This window comes from Catharus ustulatus, chromosome 2, assembly GCF_009819885.2.
Source record: "Catharus ustulatus isolate bCatUst1 chromosome 2, bCatUst1.pri.v2, whole genome shotgun sequence".
In the NCBI taxonomy this organism is placed as follows: Eukaryota; Metazoa; Chordata; class Aves; order Passeriformes; family Turdidae; genus Catharus; species Catharus ustulatus.
Window position 1 is genome coordinate 107,440,132 of NC_046222.1, and position 25,123 is coordinate 107,465,254.

The 25,123-nt window shown below is 39.9% G+C and overlaps 1 protein-coding gene across 1 annotated transcript; it reads right to left on the reverse strand.

The window, feature by feature from the left end:
- Positions 1-2,020: 2,020 nt before the first annotated feature.
- Positions 2,021-24,866, reverse strand: CLTRN (collectrin, amino acid transport regulator). The gene is made up of 6 exons (XM_033051920.2): positions 23,259-24,866; positions 22,839-22,897; positions 17,086-17,171; positions 10,140-10,256; positions 6,839-7,033; positions 2,021-2,768 (listed from the first exon to the last, which is right to left on the reverse strand). Exons 1-6 carry the CDS (start codon positions 23,323-23,325, stop codon positions 2,618-2,620), a joined length of 675 nt encoding a protein of 224 aa, XP_032907811.1. The 5' UTR covers positions 23,326-24,866; the 3' UTR covers positions 2,021-2,617.
- Between the last annotated feature and the right edge of the window lie 257 nt (positions 24,867-25,123).

The following is a 25,123-nucleotide window of genomic DNA, read 5'->3' on the forward strand; positions in this document are numbered from 1 at the left end:
GCTAATACCTACACTGACTTCAAAGTGTTGCTAAATATGGTATATGGCTGCTCATGTATCATTTCCTTCTCTCAAGCCATTTTCTGTCAGCAGAGAGGCAAGCTAGATGTATGCTCTGGGTGATTCCCATATGATCATTAGTAGAAAATTAAGCCCAACTGCTGTAAAGTAATTATGCAGCTAAAAGGTGAGCTGTAAGGAAGACACTGATTAAATACTTACCACCACAGTCAGCCCACATTGCATAATGTCTTGTTTAGAGGATTTCAATCTCTTTTCCAATTAGTGGCCAGTGCCATGGGCTGAACTGAACCTTCTCTCAAGTTCAGAGAAATATGCTCAGATAAGCTTGGCCCCTTTTCATCCCAAGAGAATTTTATTTCAGTATCATAGAATACAATACAGGATAAGAGTAATTCTTAATCTGTAGCTTCAGGTTGCTCTAGCACCACTAAGCTGTTCTCACCAAAATCTTTCACAGGTTCTTGCAGAGATGCTGCAGTCACAGCAATCCATTGTGGTCACACTGAGGTGTAGCTATCTGTCATGCAAAGAATGGGAAAAGTGTGAATGTTTAGAAATTATGGGATCTGAATTACTTCCATAAAACTTTGCCTGCATGAGAGACCTTGGAGCCACAACTGAGGCAGTAATAATAACATTGTACTCTATATTTCCACTCCTACACTGGCAAGCTTCATCTTTGCCATTCCTGTGAGAAATACATCCACATGTTGTGGATGGTAATTTTGAAACACTGAGAAATTATCACTGATAAGTGACTTTATTAATCATTTTCAGAATGGAGCAGCACACACTGGGATGCAGAGATGATGCAGTCCTTGTCCAGAGGAACCCACCAGCAGGACATCAAACACAACTGTGACAAATGAGACCACATGATGCAAATGATAAGTGGGTTCCAGAGTTTTATTTTGCATTTAGCCTTCCTCTCCCCTGCCTCCCCTGCTCAGCTTTCCCCTTTCACCCTGTTGCTTTCCCTTCTCCTTTCCATTCCTCCCTTTCTGCTGACACTGGTCCTAAGAGCCAGTACCAAGACAAGTCAAAGGTGCTCGATACAGCCAAAAGGCTGAAGGATTTGCATCCTGGGAAATCTTTTGTATCCTTTGGGACACTGGATGGTCCTTTACAAGCAGTTTTACTCTGTTTAAGCCTGTTCCTGTTGGTGAGCAGTGTGATTAAATAATCCTAACAAGCAAAAAGGTTTTCTAATATTGCTTCTAAACATGACACTGGAAACAGGACAGACAATGGTCAAATCTTGCCTCCAGTGATGTGGGCAGATGCTTGGTGACATCACATTTCTATTCTGTTTTTACAGTTATCCACAACAGAACTCCCCTTTTCTGTGGACCAGTGCTTCTGAAGACAGCCAGAATTTTATCACTTATCCAGGTCAGGTGCACCAAACCCAGCAGCTGGTGTTTCACACCTTGAATCCTTTCAAAAGTTATGCATCTATCACATGAACATGAAGGTTCTTCTGCCCCCAGGATGGCTATGTTGGAAATCTACTCTAGCTTTATTATTAAAAACTGTAAGCAAGATTTTTCCAGAGAGTTGTGAAAGACTATTTACAAGGGCATGTAGTGACCAGACAAGGGGGAATGGCTTCAAATTGAAACAGGGCAGGTTTAGATTAGATATTTGGAAAAAATCCTTTACTGTGCTGTTGTTGAGGCACTGGAACAGAGTGCCCAGAGAAGCTGTGAACTCCCCACCCCCTGAAAGTGTTCAAGGCTAGACTGGATGGGGCTCTGAGTAACTTGGTCTGGTGGAAGGTGTCCCTGCCATTGACAGAGGGCTTAGAACTACATAATCTTAAGACCCCTTCCAAGCCAGGCTGGCCTGTGGTTCTATGATTTAGTGAGAACTGGGCCACTAAATCTGTGGAAAATATGCCCTTTGTTGCAACTTTTAATTTCAACAAATTTCAGAATTTTGCAACTTCTCAAAATCAGCTCAAAATCTCTAACTTTGACAGTTAAATGAAAAATGCTTCTAGTACCAGATTTTTATTGACCCCAGAGCTTTAGATGATCCAGGTATTTTGACCTGATCTTACAGAGGCTGTGAAAGCTTTTTTGTTTTTCAATACATGAAAACTTTTATGCACTGATGACTGTTCCATCCAAAGGTATACTACATAGCAGCAAACAGAAGTAATTTTACAGAAAACTTTTGCACATGGCTTGAAAGAAAACCCATCAAGAATTGACAATTATAGACGATCTCCCCAGTGACATTCAGGAATAATGCAGTTTCATATTTAGGACAGGGAAAAACAAACAATGGATGTATTTAAATAATCATTAAAAATGAGATGCCTGGTACAAGGCAGGTTCCAACCCTGTTCTGCCACACATCTTCTGGAAATCTTTTCTGGATATTATCTGAGGCCTTCTTATTTGCGTTGCTCATGGAAAAGAACTGTAGTGGAGGTTCAAGTGTATGTGTTATCAGCAAAAGGTTCTCTCAAGGGAAATTACATGAAAGGACATTTTTCTTGTCTTCATGTTTGACATTCAGGAGTAGTGACGAGAAAAGGCAGGCACAGGAGTCTTTCAGAACACCACCAGAGAGCAGTGGCAACATTTCATAGGGATGTGAACCGTTCATCATCTGCCGCAAAGACTCCATTAACGTGGCCTGCTTTTATATCCAGTGCTTCACAAGGAATCCCATTTTCTAGTGTCACTTCAACTTTCTCTTCTAAATTTTCTCTCTCTGTTGACTCTTTATTCTTTCTAAAAACAAGAAAGAAAAGATCATCTTACTCTGTTGACCTGCAGCACTTCACCATGATTCCACAGAAAGAAAACTGCCTATTTAGTTAGAAGTTTGTCCTAGGTTATGCTTCTAAAGGCACGATCTGGTGTACTTCCTTGTATCTAAATACAATAGATGGGGGACCCACAGGTTGAAAGCCCTGGTTCAGCAGTTTGAGCTCAGAACTGGAGACCAGAAAAGCTAAAGTAGACATGTTTTAAGTATGTTTTAAATATTATTCCGCCTTCTTATTCTGCAACATGACTAGAAGGTACAAAAGAAAAGCTGGGACAAAACAAAACTTGAAAAACTCTCTAAATCTGTTTGGGTTTTTTTACATCAGGAAGGTCTACACTAAGCATGTTGTTTGACCCTGCAATGTATGTCACAGATCTCTCGCCGTGATCTCTACAAAATAAAACATATTTTATAGAAACAGGTCAGTCTTAGACTAACTATAGCCTCTAAATGTGGAGACTTGGGTGCCCTCACATCCATGATGACCTTCTTCAGAACATTCATGTTTACTTTCTTAGGTAATCTCAGTGCTGCAAATTTGCATTTTTTTCTTCAAACTTCATTAGTAGCTAGCTTCCTACCCAGTATTTTATACTTTAGTTTTCTGGATCAAACAATTAAATGGCTTTCACTTTTCCAGAACACTTTTCTAGTGTATGGTTTCTTTTTGTTGTTGTTCACTTTTTTACATTTTTCTAGTTGTCCCAAAAACATATTATAATAGTGGTTGAATAAAATTATCTACATTTAAAAAAAAAAAAAAAACAAACCAACCCCTAAAAATATTATCTAAAATACAATCACGAGACAATGTAATAAACTAATATCACTCAACAGGTCATGATGTTCCTTTAATTTCACATTTATTCTGACCTTGAGAACAATTAGTTCATAGTTGAAAAACCTGCTGTACTTTATGGCCTGCAGCATCAGCGGTTTCAGAGGACAAGAAACTCAAAGGTCAGCTGCACTGCTTCTTCCTATCTCACAACATGCACTGTAACAATCTGACTCAGGACAACTGTAAAAACCTGACTCAGTGTAACTGCTAATGACAGAGATATTAACAATAATAAAATTTTATTTGCCTTTGGGAGATTCTTGACATTACAGTATTGTTAAAATAAACCTGGGGTGTAGTAGTGGAAACCTCTGACCTCTGGCTGCTCTTACAGTGATAAAAAGGAGTGTTCTTTAATAAAAAGCTGTGGGGACAGAACATAAAAGTTACTAAGAAGGAAGTTCAAAGGAAATGAGAGGAGTAGAAGATGTGTGAAACTCATTACCAAAGGAATTCAGAGAAGCTAAAAATTTCCATGAATCCAAAGGGTGGCTCAACAAGTTAAGGGAATAGAAAACATTGTGAGTTACCCAATATAAGAAGGCCAAATCCAGCTCAGGAAGGCCCACAGCTGCAAATTAATTCCTGACAGAACTAACACAGGGAAAGACTCTGTGCTTACTCTGTTTTAACTCTTCCCAAGGCAAATGTTTATGGCCCCTGCTGCAGATGGGATTTTGGGGGATAAGGGCAGACTTTGGGCTAATTCAGGATAGACTGTAGAGGATGATCCTGCCCTGGGCATGTGGCAAATCTGTTGCTGTAGGCGGAGGTGTCCTATTTCTGCAAGAATAGGAGAACAAACACAAGGCTGGGAGACAGTGAGTCTGACCCAGCTCACTGTAGGTACTGAATTCAGCAAATTTCTCAGTTCAATAAATGATGCATGAGTCTAACTCGATACTGAAACTCCTCTGTAGGCCAGCTCCCTTTCCCTGACACCCTGAGCATGTGCTTTTGGTCTTATCTGAACTGAGATATTTAAATGGTATTTTAAAAGCCTTTAAAGACAAAATGTCAGATTTATGAGAAGTCAACACCATCCTAGGGGCCAGATTTCTAACACAGCTTACTAGCCAACAGGGTTCCCATTACATATGCTCTGGACAGACTTCTAAGAAAATTAGTTATTGGACATGTTGAAGTCCTTGAAAACTCCTGGTAACTTACTTCACTGTCTGACAAAGAGATCAGTACTTTTGGAATATTTTTTTCTGATTTCTGGATTTTTTTTTCCCCCAAGAAGACAAATAACCCAAACCATCCCTTTTACCTCTCCAGTCCTTGCAACACTAGATAAAAGAAACATATGCTTGGTTTACCCTCTCTCTTACTTCCCCGCCCCTGCCTGCAGATGTTATTGATGTGAAAGGAGGGTTAGAGTGCAGCCACAGATGAAACTGCTCTGAGGAAAGGTTATATGTAATGGTAGAGCAGGGAAACAGAGGGAGAAGTGAAAAAAGCATAGCAACTAAAAGGACAAGAGCATGAGACAGAGAGGGTGCCAAGTGAGCACAGGCAGGCAGCAACAAGCCATATTAATGGCAGTGTGATGATAAGAGCACGCAGTTTACACCATATTGAGGGGAACTGCTCAAGCTCAGCTGAGTTATTTTGAGAATACAGGGGAAAGTCCTGTCTTTCAGCATGATATGAAGCACAAGTGATTATTTCAGCTAAAAAAAAAATCACAGCTATTTACCATAGTTTATTTATATTACACTTATGTGAAATGTTCAAAGATCATTTAGGTTAAAGATAGGCACCATAAAGAAACACAGAGCCATGATGCCAGAGGGTTTTAGGTAGCAACATTATCCAGTTTTACAGAAGAGGCTGCCTATGTTTAGGGCATGAAAAAAATTCAGAATAATTCCATACTACATGGTTGTGATAGGGCTTTAACGATCCACAGATTCCAAATACCTTTCCAGACTCTTTCCCCAATAGCATCTTTCATCTACTGTTTGCTGAATTTTGTGGGGTTTTTTTTTAAAAACAGAAAGGAGTTTTGGAAATTCATGTAACTCCCCTGATTGCAAAATATAACTGAAGGGGTTCTGACTACGCTATTAAAGGTGCTCTGTGAGAAGCACTTAACTTTCACAACTGTTGTTCTTCTGAGGTCTTTTAACATTCTTCAAGGTAATAAAAAGGCAGAAAGGAGAAGTCTCTGCAACATACCACTTTTCATATATTAATTCCTTGTTCTGATATATTTGGGGATACAATCCACTATACAGTCAATAATTTTTATATTATCTGGTTCTCAGCAGGAATTTATCCTTTTTCAGTTCTTCTGCTGTTCCTGTATGAATCTATTGCTGAGGTAATAATTTTGTGTAAACCTAAACTCTGTGGCAGCCAAAAGTATGGTAGAAACTGAACTTCTATGGCAGAATCTCAACTCAGCTGAGAAATTTTTATTCCTTATGCTCAACACAGAGCCAGCTGAGATGGCAGAATCAAAACTCCACCTGCTCTCTATGTTACTCCCACATGCTCACACTAGGGAAGGATGAATACCCTTCTCTTTTTCACCAGTGCCACCAGGGCAGAAATGGAGACGAAAAGAGAGTATCTCTCTCTTATCCTACCACCAGAAAAAACTCCTAAGCTCATGGGGAGATCTGCCCATGACCCTGTGAAGGGCTGGGTATTTTGGCCTCATCAGTTCACTCTGTTCCAGTGAGCAGGCCCTCTTTAGCCCCACATTAATCATTACTGTGTGCTCTACTGAGTCTTCTCAAGCTGCAGCAGCACAGCTTTTTTAGCCCTACCAGCTTTTCACACCACTGCCCTGGAAGGGACACAGTCACTGCCAGCCTTCCCCCTCTTGGTAGCTGTGGAGGTGGTCTGTGAGAGGAGACTCACCTGTGGCACAATAAACCTTCACAAGAATGACATCAGTCATCTTTTTAAAGCTCATCTCTAGTTAGGTGGCCTCCAGGACCATATTCTTACAGTCTCCATGTCCTCATTACATCCCAAAATTACTAAGGCATCTATACTTTACTGTTAAAAATTTGAAGTGTTTTCCTCAGAAAAGGTGTGATGGGTTATCTCAACCTAGCCAGGGAAGGATGCACAGCATTAATCTGTCTAAGGCTGCTCTGAAACACAAAACCAGCCCAGCTGACCTAACTAATCAGTATTCCATTAAAACAGAAGAAAGGCTAGGCTGCTTACTTCTTGTGTTTCCGAATCCCTGAAATAATGAGGAAAACAATCCCAGCCACAATGAGACAAAGAACAACACCAAATACAATAAGCCAGACAGGTGTAGAGGATTCAACAGGAGGTGATAAGGTGGTGGTTATCTTCACGAACTGCAGTGTTTTGTCACTCAGTAGGAAGGCATTGTTGATTCTGTTCCGGTTCATCCTTCAAGAAAAAAAACAGAAAAACCAGGAAAAAAAATCACAACTATTTATAAAGGTATTTCACAAGTTAAAAAGATAGCAGAAAATAAAAGAATTTTTTATGAATGTGCTGCAAGCTAGAGCTGAATGTCATCCAGCATGATGAAGAAAAGGATGTTGTCCACCTTTAGTGGGGATCAGCCTCTTTTCTCAGGCAACATGACAAGAGGACATAGCCTCAAACTGCACCAGGGGAGGACAGGTTGGACAACAGGAAGATTTTTCTTCACTGTAAGGGTGGTTAAGCATTGGAAAAGGCTGCCCAGGGAGCGGTGGAGTCACCATCCCTGGAGGTGCTCAAGACAGAACTGTGCATGGCATTTAGTCCCCTAGTCTGCTTGACACAGTGGTAGTGGTTCAGTCAAAGGTTGAACTTTATGATCTTGGAGGTCTTATCCCACCTAAATGATTCTGTGATTCTATGATGTTATGATTCTGTGATGTTGGCAAGATTACACAGACCCTGACTATAACAGAGACCTCAGTAATCCATACACACCCACACACTTTGAGCATTTTGAACACCAGACTTTCACATGCATTTATCTGAAAAACTGGGAAATGCAGATGAGACCTGAAGTACAGGATTGCTATTTATTTCTGGTTTGAACCAAGTCCTGAAGACCCAGCAGGTTGTAAGCTGTAAGGCTGGCTCTGTTGCTGAGCTCATGCAGCATTCAAGATTAGCACAGGAGATCTACCCTTCAATGTTTGCAGGATTTACTTACAGTTGCCCCTTAGTCCCTCAAACTGAACTATCCTGCATGTTATGGGCTGGTGCATCTGCCCTTGCTGCTGTGAATTTTCTTAGATCTGTGAGGCACAGGATACAATTTGGTCTGGAAGAATCCATGCCTATTGCCAATATGTCCTTCCTCCCTGCAGGATGCAGCTGAAAGAATTTGTACTTTCCACATTTTTTCCATTTCCATATACGAAAATGTAAGTCTAAGAAATATATTTTTCACAAAAATAGTGTAACTGTTATCCTTTAGTGATTATCTTTACCCATTGTCACTGCCTGTGAGCATTTCACTGCCTGTAATATATTTCTGGATCTAAATCTAAGCAGGCTTAAGAGGCTTTAGAAGTATCTTTCATTAGCTTTTTCAAAATGTTAAAAATTTTTAGGCAGATCGATTACATATATTGGTCTTGAGATATTTTTTTATAGCAGTTGTAGGAATTAATGCAGCTCTTTTTTGTATACAATTCAATTTATTTACTACAGAGCAAGTATTTCCTAAGAAAAGATGTATGGGAAATACAGGTAAGATTTAACAAATTTCTCTTCTTGGAAATCATAATGTTTGGCTGTCCCTTAAACAGGAAGTTCTTAGCCTCAATGGAAAGTCAGCATTCCTGGACAGGACTGAAAGCCATGGCATGCTTTAAGACTCATAATTCCGTAAGCTGTCTGCCATTTAGAAAAGATTTCCTTACTGATGTGAAAGGATCATTGTGAACAGCTGAAATAAGCATTGTTTATCCTCATCTAATGGCCTGAGTTTCAGAATTATGTGTTGAAACACATGCAGGCAGCATTTCATGTTTGCATATGCATAACTATATCTTGTGTATATTCATGCAAAATTTTGAGTATCATACAGAGCTCTGACATGGTTTACCTTCCTTTTTATTCTTACTTTGTAGGAATCTCATACAACAAAATTCTAGACCGTGACTAGTGTCATGTGCTACCCTAGCATGAAGAATTATAATAAAGGTTTTGTATGGAAGTCTGCAATCAGAAGCAATTGAACAAAAAGCATTGTATTTTTATAGACCATTTTATTTCTTGTTTTTAAATTAGGTAGGAATTAAAACTTTTCATAAATAGCATATTCTTTATCAGGTGACAGACAACAGTTAAAAATCAAACAATAACAGCATCAAATTTCTGTGCCAAACAGGGCACATTAAAGACTTAAATAAATCAGCTTATGCTACTGAATGTATCAAAGAATAACAGAAATGCAAAACCCCCACATTCCAGCAATCTTACTGAGAGCTTCAGTGAATAAATAATCTGCTTCCTCCACTAATGCTAGGAAGCTATTGTTTGGTGTCTCTGTAGGAAATAGTTTAATCTGCTCATAAGCTTAAATTAATCTTTCCAAAAGAACGCATGCTCATTCATCAGGAATTAGGCATTATACCTCCATAGAGATAACACAAATTTTCAAGACAGAGCACAGAATGCCTGAAAACAAAGAGATCCATTTTCCACTCCATGCCTGAGAAATATATATGCTTGATGCTGCTTGAGGGACTCATCCCTATAAACCCCTGGTGCAGGTTTTTTTGGACCATTGAAGTCAGATTATCACATTTTTTCTTTTTTCCTTGTCAGCTCCACATTCTTCCTTCTACTTGCTACAGAATGTGATAGTAGAAGGCAAAATGATTTCTAGTGCACTTTACAAGCAATGCTCAGCTGTGATATTGACTGGCATTCTAGAAGGAGTTGGTATGAAAAGAATGTGAGCATAAAATTGCTTAAGCCAAGCTGAGACACAGCCAGCTCTGCTGAGGTGTTCACAGGAGCTCTTCTCTTGTGAAAGTTGACTCTAAATTAAGTCAGATGAACTGTTAGTGAGAAGCACTGAAAGACAGCCTACGGTCATTAGCTCAGGTGTAGATGTGCATGTAGCATGCAGTGAAAGCTAAATTACATTAGTCCCACCCAGAAAGTGTGCCCTTCCATCACCTGAGGAAGAAGGCTGTTTCACTGGGAAATGAAGCAGCTGGATGAGAGCAGTTTGTCACACTGGACAACACATCACAAGTGGGCTCTGGAAAGGAACTGGATTTCTTCTGAGTCTCTAAGCATCAACAGAGACTCTTTCCAAAGTTATAATCCCAAGGCTCACATTCTTTGCATTCTGTGGGACTGTTAAAAATCCTCTAATCTCACATTCATTAAAGAGTACTGACCCCTCAGTGTTTTACCAACTTGGATTAGTTCATCCTTAAAGAGGCAAAGTGCTCATTCATATACAAGGCCCAGAGAGAGAAAACAACCTCAGTAAACAAGGAAGAAAACACTGCAAAAGCAGTGACTGTACCTGATAGCTGCTTCTACCTCACTTCCAGGAACAGTTGTCACATTTTTGGAAGAATCTGTGACCACAAACCAAAAGGACACCCGGTCTGTCACATTGCAGAGAAGCACATTGGAAATTCTGCAGACAGTTAAAACAAAAATAATCATTAAAGAAGCATGGAAGGAATTATTGAAATATTTTATATTTTCTTAAAATATTGCTCTCAATGAAGGGGGAAAAATTTATTATTTTAAAAAAGTTAACTGTTAATACTCAAGAAAGAAATTCCACTCACAGTATTTCCCATTTCCCATACGATTTTATAGAAATCAAGCTTATGAAGATGAAATGAGCCTTCAAAGAAATCGCTAAATCTATTATAGACTTGCATGGTATTGGACATACATTTAGTGTAATCAAATGGAAAAATATATATTTGAATAACAACCATCATTGGCTCTGACAAAGGTCATATAATGGAGCAAGTGCATTGATGAACTAAGAATTCTGGTTTGCCAGCAAATACCACAGGAACCAGTCACTGAGAATTGCCCACGTGATTGTCAAGTGAGAGCAGTTCTTCTTCAAGATACATTTTGTTGGAGGGAAGATCAGCGGAATTGATGTTATTCTTTTTGACATCTTTGTTCACAGAGCCAGGCACAGAGTGGAGGGAACAAGCTAAATTTAGTCATTCTACTGGCACTGGCCTCTTCCTTTTAGCTTATGCTGTGTCAAATATTTATATCATGGATTTTAAAGGAAGACTGTTCAGTTTTATGTGAAGTTAAATGTGGAAGGGCAGAAGCAGGCAGCTTCTCATGGCATAGTACGTAAGTAGTGTGCAAAATGCCTTTTAAACATCTTGGGGTGGGTTTTTTTTGTTTTTTGGGGTTTTTTTTTCCAGATTTCCATTAGTAAATGGCGGGGACATGAGAAAGCCCTTGCGGAATGACACAATCACGAGTATTTAACAGAAGAAGTGAAAGCCCATCCTGCCCAGGACCCTGACTCTGCTGGGCAGCACCACCTGCCGGCCGCCGGCAGCACCGCCCCGGCCCCGCGGCACCGGGACTGGGGAACTGGGGGGGACTGGGGGGACTGGGGGGACTGGGGGAATTGGGGGGGATTGAGGGGAATGGGGGGACTGGGGGGAACTGCGGGGAATGGGGGGAATGGGGGGAACTGCGGGGAATGGGGGGATTGAGGGGACTGGAGGGAATTGGGGGGAATGGGAGGATTTGGGGTACTGGGGGAATGGGGGAATTGGGGGGGAATGGGGGACTGGGGGGATTGAGGGGACTGGGGGGGACTGGGGGATTAGGGGATTGGGGGAATGGGGAGATTGGGGGGACTGGGGGATTAGAGGGATTGGGGGGACTGGGGGAATGGGGTGACTGGAGGAAACTGGGGAATTGGGGGACTGATGGGACTGGGGGGATTGGGTGGACTGGTGGGACTGGGGGAATGGGGGGATTTGGGGAATTGGTGGGACTGGGGGGATTGGGGGTGCTGGGGGGACTGGTGGGATTTAGTGGGATTTCTGGGACTGGTGGGATTGCGGGGGAGAGGGGTGGGAGGGAGCAAGAGCGCTCGTGCCTGGGCATTCCCCATCCAGCCAGAGATCTGCTTGTAAGGCATACCACAGTGTGCCATTATGGACATTTTATAGAAATGCTTTATTTCCCCATAAAAACTTTTTTGAGTGATGTTTTGGGTGCCCTGGGTAGTGCAATATATAATTTTACAAAGTTCTATCTATCTATCTATCTATCTATCTATCTATCTATCTATCTATCTATTTATCTATCTCAAGAATCACAGAATGGCTTCGGCTGAAAAGGACCTTAGAGATTTGTTCCAACTCTCATGCCATGGGCAGTGAACCTTCCACTAGACTCAGACAACTGACCTGATTTCATTTTGGCTCTTTGGAGCTCGCTCCAACAGATTCCTGTCCTTCCTGTGCTGGGCACCCTTGAGCTGGATGCAGCACTGCAGGTGGGGTCTCACCAGAGCAGAGCAGAGCAGAGCAGAAGGGCAGAATCCCCTGTCTTGCCCTGCTGGCCACACTGCTTTGGATGCAGCCCAGGATACACCTGGCTTTTCGGGCTACAAGCACCCATTCCAGAGATATATGCAATAAAATGGAAAGCAATGATTTTGCATAGCCAAAATGACCACTTTTACCTCTCTAGAACAGTATCAATTTTACAGAGAAATCTCTTTTTAAAGAGTATTTTTATGGATAAAAGAGGAAAGCCATCCTCTGAAATTTGAAAAGATGTTCACATCAGTTTGCTGGCAACAGTTAGAAGATGAAAGCAGATTTATTCTTTGCAAAACAAAAAGAAAGCACAAAATTTACAGGAGAGGGGGAAAAATGCCTACTTTTGGCTGGTGGCTGACAAACTCTTGCTGACTTCACAGAATATCTAAATTGCAACTGCAGAGGAAGTTTTCTGTCTGGCTGTTTGTAACAGTAGGACCCAAAACTTCATGTTACCAAAGTTCCTAAAGCTGCAGTTTCAGTGGTTCAATCAAAAACCAGGCCAGGTGGAAAATCTGAGTTGGTGTTGCCCTACAGATGTTCTTGAAATGGGGTAAGAAAGATTGATCCCCAAAGAGAAAGATAAGGGCAGACAAGGACTGCCAGAAGACCCTGACTTTCATACCCTCATTCAAAGACTCTTCAAGCTAGGATCTTCCATAAAGTGCCAAGGTTTTTAGCATGAGACAAGGCAGTCAATCACCACAGGGGTAGCATCTCTCTGTAAAACAACCAGCACTGAAACAAGGGGTAGCAAAGATTGCATTACGATATGTAAATCTGGCTTCTTTTCTTTTCCCTGTTGTTTCTAAAATCCTTCTCAATTACAAGCATCCAAACCCTGATTTCACCACCGCCACTTCTTCATCAGCAGAATAAAAATGCTATAAACCCTTCCAGGCCCCAAAGAGAACAATCCCACTCATGACAAGTTCAAAGGGGATGAGTAAACACCAAAACAAACGGTTCAAAAAGCACCAGTGTGGCAATTTCTGGGCAGTGGTACACTCTTTTTTTCTCCCATGCCATTTTCTTGCAGGTTTGATTCACAACACGGAGAATCATTGCTGTCACACTGTATGGATCTGAGAAACCTGGCTTCTCTAGGCACTAACAAAGTGTATGTGTAAATATATATGTGGACATTTTTTCCTTTCCTTAGCAGTTGATAGACTTTTGACATGGGATTATAGGATACTGTTATCATCAAAATGACAAGATCCTGGTTCGGCCTTATGGCACCATGGCAAAAGTCCAAAACTGCATTTCCTTTAACATACTGGTGAGTAGAGTGCAGGAAACCCTGGAAATTCCTTGGCCTGAAACACCATCATTGCTCCTTATGAAGATTTAAATGATTGTTTAGGGGTAAGAAGGAGCTGTCAGAGAGGAGCTGAGTGCCCACAATGGCTGTTAGCTCAGGAAAGAACCACAGTCCCCAGTTCCCAGGTGCCAATTTCCAGCTCTCCCAAAAACATCACACCTCTTTCAACACCAGGCTCTGCAGCTGCTCCTGCAAAGGAACATTATTTTTCTTCCCAGCAGCCATAGGATCGCCTTGATTTAACAGCTTTACTCCAGACTCTTATTTTGTTGTTCTAAATGGTCACAATATATTTAGGATAAAAATACGCTGTCCTAGGAAGATGGATAATATTAATGGATTTTTTCTGGTCACTTCGTACGGAAAAATTCAGCTTTTTTTAAATCTATAAATGGAGGGAAGATGTAGAAAGTAGATTCTGTTATTTGAATGAAAACAAATGTGTTGACATCCTTTCTGCTCTAAAGATTAACTAGTCTCAGGCCCAAAAGAGATGCATATTATTTCAAATGAGTCACAGATTAGAGAAACCAAGGTTACTAAGAGGCTACAATAATAATTTTTTAACACTGAGAGATCAAAGGTTGACTTATATAGTTCATGACCAGATGTATTGAGAGTCAATTGAAAATCCATATATAAAGCAGGAAGTAATGAATTAATTATCCACTGAAAAAAAATATTTATTTGTATCTATATTAATAGTTACTGAGTAATTTGATTGATTGTACCTTTCTTCTCTTTTGTGCAAACTTGAAGATTTGACAAGCCTTTCAAACATTAAACGCTGCTCCACAATTTATTAAATTTCAGTTTGGAAATTAACTTTAGAGAACTCAAGATGGAAGGTGCAATCCTCCCTGTTCTATGTTGGGTCACTCAGTGGTTACACAAGGGCAACAACAGCATCAACTGCTGTTTGCAGCAGCACATTGATATGCTTGTCATCACAGGCTGGCTTTTATCCAGCCTCAGAAACCTAACAAGAGGTGACTTTGAATATCAAAAATGATGGGGCAGACTGCAACAATGGTTATCCTGATCCACCAGACAAATTATTTTGGGCCTGATGCAGCTTGCTGAAGTTAATGGCATTTGTGTCTCATGTGGTAGTTGTAGCTGTGAGATGCTTCAAGGCTGTGAGTGTGTTAGAAATTAATGGGATTTTAAAGGGGAGGTTTGCCACATCCTGGCTATGGCCATGTGCATAATTTATACCCTGGTGAACCAGTATTTAGTTATGTAAAATGATAGTAATTTTTTTCATAGGTTTTATTTTTGGCAAAAATCTGCAATTAATCAGATGCAAAATTTCTGTAAGTTTAGATGCTAACAGAATGCAGTCACAGGCAATTTGTTTATTCTTAGATGTGGCCATTGGTCTTTCATATCTCCTGAAGAAAACCTGTTGACATTTTCCTGCAAAAGCTCATGTAGTGAAAGGCAATTTATTTGCCAGCAGTGCAATGCAATTTATTTGCTACAAGCTCCTACTTGTGCCTCCCTCTTCACCACAGTGAAGTCTCTTCACCAGCTCTGCCAGGGTGCTGTTTCTGTGTACAGCATGCCGCTGTTCCCTTTGGGATGCTGGCTCCTCCATGCCTGCTGCAGAGGGGATGGAGCAGGATTGCACTCCTTCCTTCCAGCTGCCAGCCACAAAGGTGAGGAAAGGAATGTGTTATTTTCAGGACATCTAACAGGATGGAGGCTTTCACAGGCAGATTATTTGAGGTGTATTGGGAGGTTCATCCTGCCTCTTCCATCACTAAACAGGGACTGTGAGGTTCCTTGGCATTTGAGAGACATCTGTGCACAGCAAACTCCTCAGCCTGTTGCCTAGGAAGTTGTGCCAGATCTCAGAGCTGCACAGCTCTCCTTCAGGTGACATGCTGTCTATAATGACCCCAAAGCTGTCTCTAAGTCCTACAGTTATCAGTTATACCTCCAACATATACCCCATGAGGGGTGTACCCAAGTTATACTCCATGAGAAAGTCTTAAAAAGAGGTAAAGATGCCCACAGCTGTCTGATTCCAAATATTATACTGACTTTTCTGACCAACTTAGTGGCAGGGAATTATTGATGTGTGCAACACCACCTCCAAACTGGAGTAACACTAGCATTATCCTATTTCTCCATAGGGAAAACTCTCTAGATAGGAAACTGAATTAATGAGTATAAATTCTATGACTGCCTGGAATGGCAACAGGTAACTGCTATTAAAACTTCTTTCATGCTAGCTTGACTTTTTTTCCCATTCCTGCAGCAACCTTATTTTAATCTGCAGAAAACCAAAGAGCTTGAAGAGGAGAAAGATTACTTGCTTCTGACAAAGGATTTTTGCTGTGCAAAAACAGCATGACTTTGAAGGAAGAAAATAATAAAAGGACCGAGGACTAAATTAGTATACAAACCTGAATCTTTATGGATCAGATGCTGAATGAAAACTCTGCTATCTTGAAAACCTGAGAAACAATCCTACATAATCATCTGTAATTAGCTAATATCTTGAACTCAATTTTTAAAGTGCCATTTTAATTGGGTTGAGTAGCACACTTGGCTGTTTTTGTTAAGCTTGATGTAACAGCTCTTTTGCTCAAAGGAGACCACTTCTGAAGAATAAAAATTAAACAGCAGGAATCAAACACTCCTGCTACATGGAGGGGGAAATCCCCTTTTACTTAAGAGAAGTACAGCAACAATAATCATCATTTGACTAAAGTTAACTAACATCTTTTCAAATGTGGAATGTGCTTCACTTGATGCAATGACAGCCTGAAGCAAATTTATTTTTAAGTAAATTGAAAACCTTTTCCTTGTTATCCTACCAAAACCATCAATCTTTAATTTCAGATTGAAAAACAATGAAAAAAATAATATGCCTATGGAAATGCACTTACAAGGTTTTTCATTCAAGAAAGACAAGAACATCATGAAAATACAGCTTGCTAAGTGCTCTGTCTAATCTGGGATCTGATTTCATAGAGTAGCAAGGATCAGCAACCTGAAAAGAATATTCAATACCTCAGGGCAGATTTAATCCCAAAACCAATTAAAGGCTGATTTCTATCTGCACTGCAACATTTGAAACTTCTTGATGGTAGGTAACTCAACTGCTGTGATATCAGGGATAGGAACACCCAGCAGAGCCCAGCACTGGCACAGCTACCCACCTCCCAGGGCTCTGAGCACACTGCTGAAGCTGAGCTCTATGGAAGCATTCACCAGAGCTGCTTACTCAAAGATCTGTGCTGCCTTTTCTGACCTCCCAGTGTGTCCCTTCACCTTCTCCCAGTACGGTCTCCAGGTGTCAAATCTTCCTGCCGCATTCTGCTGGAAGTGACCTGGCACCATCCCACTGAGATCCACAGCTGTGTCACTTCACATCCACAGGGATACTGGTTCAAAGACTGAACATTGCTTAAGATGGAGACAGTGTGATGTTGAATATGTATCTGAGTGTCAGAAGTACACTGGAACAGCCTGCTTTTAGAATCTCTACATAATGATTTCTACAGCTCAGTACAGCAGAGGACAGGTCACTACATGCTGCATTGTTAATATGTATAAGGCAAATCCAAGCAGATGCTTACTGAGTTGTGCTCTTGCTGGAATATCTTCTCATTGCAAAAGCCACCATTGCTTTGAAGAGGTACTCTTCATTAGCATCCCAGACATACTGTAAAGGAAGATGGAAAATAATTAGTTTCAGCACAAGTGCTGGCAGTACAGAGAGGGAAAAGAGTTGCTGAACTTGAAATGCTGTATTGATCAAGAAAATGAATAAATTCTCTGGTTGTGCTAAGAAAACAAATGCCCATTATTTAGTATGAACAAAGGACTTTGTCTAATGGAAAAAAAAGTGCAATATAAACTGCAATATAAATAATACAAAACTGCAAAGAATGTTTCCAAAAATTGAATTAACTGAATATGAAAAGCTGACCAAACTGGAGATGTAAAGTTTATTACACCAAAGACTAGGCATATTATTAGAATTCTCCTCACACAGCTGCACTCATGGCCTTACCTCTTTTGCTGGAGAAACTCAGTTAAAGTAGAAGGTTTAAATCCACCCTCAAAGACTATTTGGCTCTGGCCAAAGATAATAATAAGAAAACCCTAATGTTTAAGGTGTTCTCTGGGAGTTGGACATTAGGACAATAGGAAATAAACTGAGATTGCAGCCTTACTGCTGCACACTGTCCTGATTACAAGAATTCTCAACTATACTACAAATTATTATATTGCATCTGAGATAAAAGAAAGAAAATAACATCCTTACTACTTCAATAGGAAGAAGAATGTAGGCTCCAAAAACTGTTCTTTGTTGTCTTGATGGAAAAATCATGCTTTCATAATTTAAGTTTTCTGAGACAGTTTCACTGGGTTCCCCTGGGCTTTCATTCACATATGCAATTCTAATGACCTGTAAGAACTGCATCTATTACATTTTTATAACAGGAGTCATGACTGAGGCATACTGATTGAATTTCTTCCCCATTCAGCAGATTACAAAGATTATTGGTTTCTTGGAATTATATTCAGGGAGGTTAGAAACAGCTTTCTTCAGTCAGTCAGAACACAAATCTAATCTTTAACTTTCAGCATTAAAAAAATCTGCTTAATCATCCAAATCAGAAACCCAGTGGTGTGGACACTTCACTCAGCTGTCAACTTGGACCTACTTTTTCAGGGTCCATTCAAGAAGTAGCAATGTGTATCAAAAAGCAGTAAATAGTATTGAAAATTCCAAATATTAATTCTGGTTTTTAAATTCTGATTTTGGGTGCATGGAGATGCAAACTCTCAAAAAAAAAAAAAAAAAAAAAAAAAGAAGAAGAGAGAATCCAAACTTTTAGGTATCTTTTAGGTATCTGCAGCCCTCACGTTGTACTAGCATCCCGGGAAATTTAACTGAACAGGGAAGGATGCAGTCATTTAAAGGACACAAAGTGATCTTGTTTATCATCTCGAGATGAATGTTGAGTGAAATGGGCTCTCTGAGATGAGGTAGGACAGGGACACCAAAGCTGAGGCAGCAAGCAACTTGAGCAGCATTAAAGTGCAGCTGGACTGCTGAGAACCTGGGTTCTGACTCACCACTCTTGCCTCATGAATGAAGGGGGGTGTGAGCATACTATGATAATGCTTTCCAAGTTGAGAACTTAAAATGAAAAAAAAAAATAAACACAGAGAGAAACTCTGGAAAAAAATTATAAAATCCTGTGTTTTTATCCCACTGCACTAATGAAAACGTGACAGTAATAAGAGCAACTGGTACTGAAAGAAAAAAGAGATCATGTAGTAAAAGAATTAATATAGATCAGAGCCATAGAATTATTTTTCATCATTTAAAAGATATCTGTATTTAAACCATGAAGCACAATTTGCAGTACTAAAAGGGAAGATCTCTTTTTTCTGTGTGTGGCACTATTGACTGAATGCCATCTGCAGTCTTTGAAAAAAGGACAGAAAAAACATAATTTGTTAGCCAGTGGATTAAACCAGCTGTAGAGACAATTTAATCAGTTGTGTTGAAAATTGATAATGGTGAAGCACACCCCATTTCATGCCCACATGGACACAAATACAATGCAGCACTACCAAGTACATGTATCAGTATGTTTAAGTTTAGTGCAATGCAAAATGCATGCACGATTTGCCACAGCTCTCATAAATAATGCAGTAGCCTAGCATGTCTTTAAGTCAGAGTAACAAAAGGGTATCTCAAATCAGGGAAGATAATTTGTTCTGAGGAATTCCAGGCCCAGCTGAAAGAGTAGGCACTTGAAAAAAAACAGAATAAACAGAAAACTGTTAGAAAGAGGGGGAGGAGACTGGCAGAGAAAGCTCAGCAGAAATCAGGTGTCTGCCTGAGTCGGGAGAAGATATTGCAAACAATCTTCTGGGCAGAAGGGCAAGAAGCCCCAAGAAAATGGGAAGTAAAGGTGATGGAGGTGGCTGTGGGCTCCAGGTGAACAAGAACCTCTGTACATGACTGCATACTGCAATACACAAGGGGGAAGCAACATAATGAGGAGAAAAAGCAAGGCAAGAACAACTTTAAGCTAACAAACTGTATGAACTCAGGACAGGTGGGCATGAATTTCCAGAAAATGGTTTCTAATCAGCAGCTTTCTCTAATCAAAGGTGAAAATAATCTTTTAATGATTTGGATTGGAAGGGACTCTAAAGATCATCTAGTTTAAACTCCCCTGCCATGGGCACCTTCCACTAGACCTGATTCATTCTATTACGGGACTTTATCAGCTTCATCTTTATCCTCCAAATGTAGCAGGAGAGCAGCTGATGACTCTATGCAGTGCAGTTATTGATGCACACTAGGGGAAACATTAAATATCATTTACAACCACATTTAAATATCATTTGCAAACACATGCTGTAAACATAACTGTTATCAATGAAACACTACATGATGATATCAAAACTCTTAAATTTACCATCTTCAGATTGCTGATGGGGTGAAAAAAGACAAAATTTAAGATATGAGACTATAATATCACAAGGTTGCTCTGAACAACCTGACCTGATTTCAGTGTTGAGCTGGCTTTGAGCAGGAGAGGACTAGGGACCATCCAAGATCTCTTCCCTCCTGAATGGTTCTGTGGTTAAGTATACAACCATTCAGACTGCAGTGTGGCTACAGACACAAAAACACACTTCTGGATCTCATCTGCTGACAAAACACAAGGTGTATGTCAGCCTTCCTCCTCTTCATCCTCTACCCTGGAAGCAGCCTGAATACATGAGCCAGAAGGGAAGTGCACTGTCTACTTCAGCTGGCTGCAGCCCCTGAGGTGCCAACTGTTTGACTCTTGAGGTTAAAACGAATGGTGATACCAAATTACACAGACTTGTCAGTGCCCATCACTTCTCATTCTCTAGGTGCCTCTGTCCCTTCTGAATTAACCCTCTATCCCTCTTCTGGCCCCATGTACAGAAAGCAACTAGTGACTAGCAGGTATTCCAGAAACCACTTATAAAGTCAAAACCATCCTCAGACAGACTCACAAATCACCTTCCATTTAGGCCTACAGGCACTGTTTCCTCCCATGGATTAGCAAACATCTCTATCAAGTACATCCATTATTTCCAAATAAAATGGTAATGGCTGAATACCTACTGCATCAGAGCTGCTCTTTCCAGCTCCATTGTGATAAGACCTAAATAAATACACCAAATGGAACTCCATGCCTCAGAGTACAGTTTACCTGGTAAACCAATTAAAAAATGATGTTCTCATCAGCCTCGCACACAGGGGATGACATGCACTACACTATGTGAAAAGCTGCACCAACTTATTTCCTATGCCCCTGAATGTACACTGGAGTTATCCTGCCACTCCTAGAGAAAAATTCCCACAGTATCAGGGTTTTCTGTTATCATGGAGCTTGAAGTGACCTGGAAATGAACCAAGCTGACCGTTCCTACTGTGACACAATGACAGTATTACACTTTTCGTTGCTAAAATAAATAAACAACCCAAAGAAGTAAAGTGCCCCAAATTCTTTAACAGACATGAACTTCAGTTTCATAGTAGTTTCAGTTTTTATTTTCGGTCATTCACAGAGAAGACGGCAATGGCTGTGAAAAGGAACAACTGCTAGCTGTGGACTTAATAAATTGTTTATCATTTGTGGATGATTTTCTGAAATTGGCATCATACCAATTTCAGCAAGCTGTTGTTCTAAAATACTGTTCTTGATTGTCCCATTCTTTGACCTTTCACATACTTTGTTATATGACATAAACTACTATAAAAAACAATTGAATCCTCAGTTTGTGCTTTTTATTCTAGCAATACAAAGCGCCTTCAAGGGTAATGATTTGTCTCATACCTTTTTTGAATGAAAAACAAATGGAAAAAAGATTAAACAGTCTCCCCTTATTTTACTACAGCTGGAAAAGGAAAAGGAAAGGTAGTAAAAACACTAGGAAATGCAATTTTTGTTCTTTGCTACTATGTTGAACCAAGATTAAATCAAAATATTAACAGTTCTCATCAAGAGGTGTTTTAATAATTATATTGACATATGTTCAGCCATAATATTACTATATTTTTAATAATAATTTTTTAAAAATTAGGCTCACAGTCCTGTTTAATTAAAGTCTCTCACCCAAGAGAATTGATTTCATTATGACTTTCGAGACATTTACTTTAGCAGGTATCTTGAATACCAGTGAAAGGTAGGTCCCTGATAATGTTAGTTTAAATTACCTGATCTTTCAGGGTAATTTTAGAACAGCTTCTACAGTCACAGGGAGTTTCTCATACCGTCAGTCTTTTAAAACATGTAACCTGCTGCTTTTTGTTTCCCAGGGCTCATAACATAATCAGACACCAAACTTAGAGTGGACATGACCGTCCAGGATGTTTCATACGCAATTATCTGCTGAGCCCTGTTAACAAGCTGCAGATTTGCTCTCAGTATTCAAAAGTACTAACAAAGTACTAACAAAGTACTTTTGAATACTGTCAAAATACTGGGCTCTGACATATTAAATAGTTCCTTAGATCAGGAAGAACCTGATCTAATGTCCCAATCCCTTATGTATTGTCCCACTCATTGAGTTTTCACACACTTTGTTATATGACATAAACAACTACACAAAAAAATTGGCTCCTCAGTTATTGCTTTTTTTCTAACAATACAAAATGACTTCTAATCTAATGTCATCGAATGTCCCAATCTCTTCTGTATATCTCATTGCTCACACCAGTGTTTCTACTTTAAGCCCAAAGATCTGAATTAAGTCAAAGCCTTTCAGTCCTCATGAGATGAGCCTGTGCATCACAGGCAGAGAAGAATGGCCACTATCTGAAGCCCTTCATTAGCAGGGAATTGATGAGACATGCTTGAATGATCTCTACAGTTAATGCTTGTCTGAGAGCCTAATATAAAGTCCCATTTCATAAAGACCTAGAAATCTTTTCCTGCTGCTCTTCCTAGACATGCTTGACTTTACAATTAGCACTCTTGAGCAGAAGTGCTTTTCCCAAAATACAAACTTACATTTATGCAGCAGTTCTCACGCATAAAATGTAACATCCCTACTGCTTTTCCAAGTGGAAAAAAAAAAATCTTTGACAGAAAATTATCTTTATGAACAAGCAAGCTTTATATTTCTCCGAAAGGATGCCATTTTAAGGAATGGGCTAGTCAATTGTCAAGAAATGGATGCCTAGATCACAACTTGAGCAAACTCTTACAATTAACACTGCAGGACAAATCACTTGTGCATTCAAAAATTTTACAGTATATATTACTTCTATTTTGGCAGATATTGAAGTAGGAAGAATATGTGAAAATATTTTACTTACTGCATTATCTCCCAAAGCTGTTTTGATACTAATCCGTACTTTGAAAGCATTCTGTGCATCTGACACAAAGAGAAAAAAGCAAACATATATTCATAGTCACTCAAAATAGCATTTTAAATCATTTATTTCACAAATGTCAGTTTCTAAATGGGTCTTAAGAAATAACCTGCTTAGGAGAACAGAAGTTACTTGCATGAAAAAATGTCCTCCAGAGTCTCACTGAAGTTTACCATGACCTCTTTAAGCGAGACCAGCTTCCATACTTCATTTGCAAACTCATAAAAGAACTGAATGCTCAGCATTTCAATCTTCAAACTGAAGACAATCAGGTAAAATAAAATCTTAGAAGCTGGCAACTTTGTAGTCTAAACTAATAGCTACTCTACCTTAAGAAGGATGGGAATCAGCAACAAATCTTACCTGGCTTGCAGAGCTCAGCATGAGCAATGGCAACTACAGAGAGTGTAAGCAGCAAAGCCCGTAACATCCCGTCAGCAGGGAAAGGCTGAGGCAAAAAGAAGTGAGTCTCCCCTGTAAAGCACTCTTAAACTTTGTGTGACCCAGGATTAAAGCATCAGGAGCACAAGTGAGCGACCAAGTAAAAGGTTTAATAATTAACCCCCGTTATTTTAGCTAAAAACAGGAACTGGAAACAACTGTCTTCTGTTAGTTATTTACTACCTTTCTCTGTAGTACAAAAAAAATAAAATAAATAAAGAATCTGCAAGAAGCATTTAATTTTCCTTCTTCCTTTTTAGAAAAATATAACATTTTACAGAGTGTTGCAGGCCTATCTTTTTTTCTCACAGGTGAGGTGTCAGACACACGAGGTGTCTGTGGGATGTCACACCAGAGCAGCTGGCAACTGTTACACACAGGAGGCTAATCTGAAGCTTGGCTGCCAACTAGATCCCAGAGGAAGCTGCCACCTGTCTTCCATGGGAAACTGTCTGGCCCCACTGAGAGTCCTTGAGGATAAAGTAAGACTGGGCACCCTTTTCACCCCACCAAAAGAAAAGTGTGATGAATACAGAGTACCTGGACCCAAAAAACAGGGCTCAGGCGTTGCCCCTCACTTGCCTTTGAACTCCCAGCACTTGGGAAGGGCTGATGGGCACAGTGCCCTGTCCCCCCACCCCAGCCCCACTCCTGTGTCCTGGCTCAAGCCCAGCAGAGCAAATGCTTTGTTCTACACAAAACCATCCCACATCTGAGGCATTGCTTTGCATGAAAAGAACTGTTATATGTAGGGAGAAATATTTTTACCTGTCAGAGATTACTTGTTACGGTAGCAACCAGGATAAGCAGAGGTGGAATGAAGGACTCAGTAGGAAGAATGTTGAAAAGTAACATATTCTTTTTTTGTAGACATGACCCACTGTGTATACATGTACAAACATGTGTGGAAATATTTTAATGCACTCTGCACTATTATTCAAATGTTTACCAAGACAAATAAATAAATGAGGAGAAAAAAAAATTCAGAAACTGAAATGTATTGCAGGTATTTGAACAGTCTCAGCAATCTAGGCAGCAAGATGGGATTTCTTTATTTCATTCTGTTGCTGTACTACCCCTGTAGCCATTCTGATTAATGGTTAGTTCCTACCTTGAAGATCACTTCAGAATTACTTTCAGTTGGTCCTTTAGCACCAAGAATTGTATCTTGAGACTGCAAACTGATAGAGCTTCACACAAATGACAGTGACTTAACTCTGGGGCTGAATTTATGAAAAACAATAACCAATATTTACTGCATTCGATACTTGGACTTCAGGAAACAGAACTTACTGTTTCAGTAATTTAAACTATTTTCAGAAGCCACTGTTAAAGGACTTGTTAGTCCATCTTTAAAAGTCATTCACCAAGTTGATTCCCAGGCACCTCTTTACTCTCACTAGGCAACCCAGTCTGAGTACAAAACTATTGGATACATTATCTGCTTAGATGTTCAATCTATGCCTATGAAAACAAAAAAGTGACATATTTGTTTCTGATGACAAATTAACACGTTACATATGCACATCAAAAGAAGCACACTGAAAAATGTACACATGTATGAAGGACTATCAGGTTTCTGTAGCATTTGTAGCTTTAAAAAAATCTTAAAAGAATGTGAATGCAGTCAGTTTCATGGTAAATTCATGTGCATTGCTTCAATAGCAAACACGTGAACTTTTCTGCACCTTTGTGGGAAACGCTGAAGAACCTGGGAAGAGAGAATAAAAGCCAAGCATTCTTTCCCTGATGCCAGAAGGCAAATGGAACTGGGTGTGATACACAGC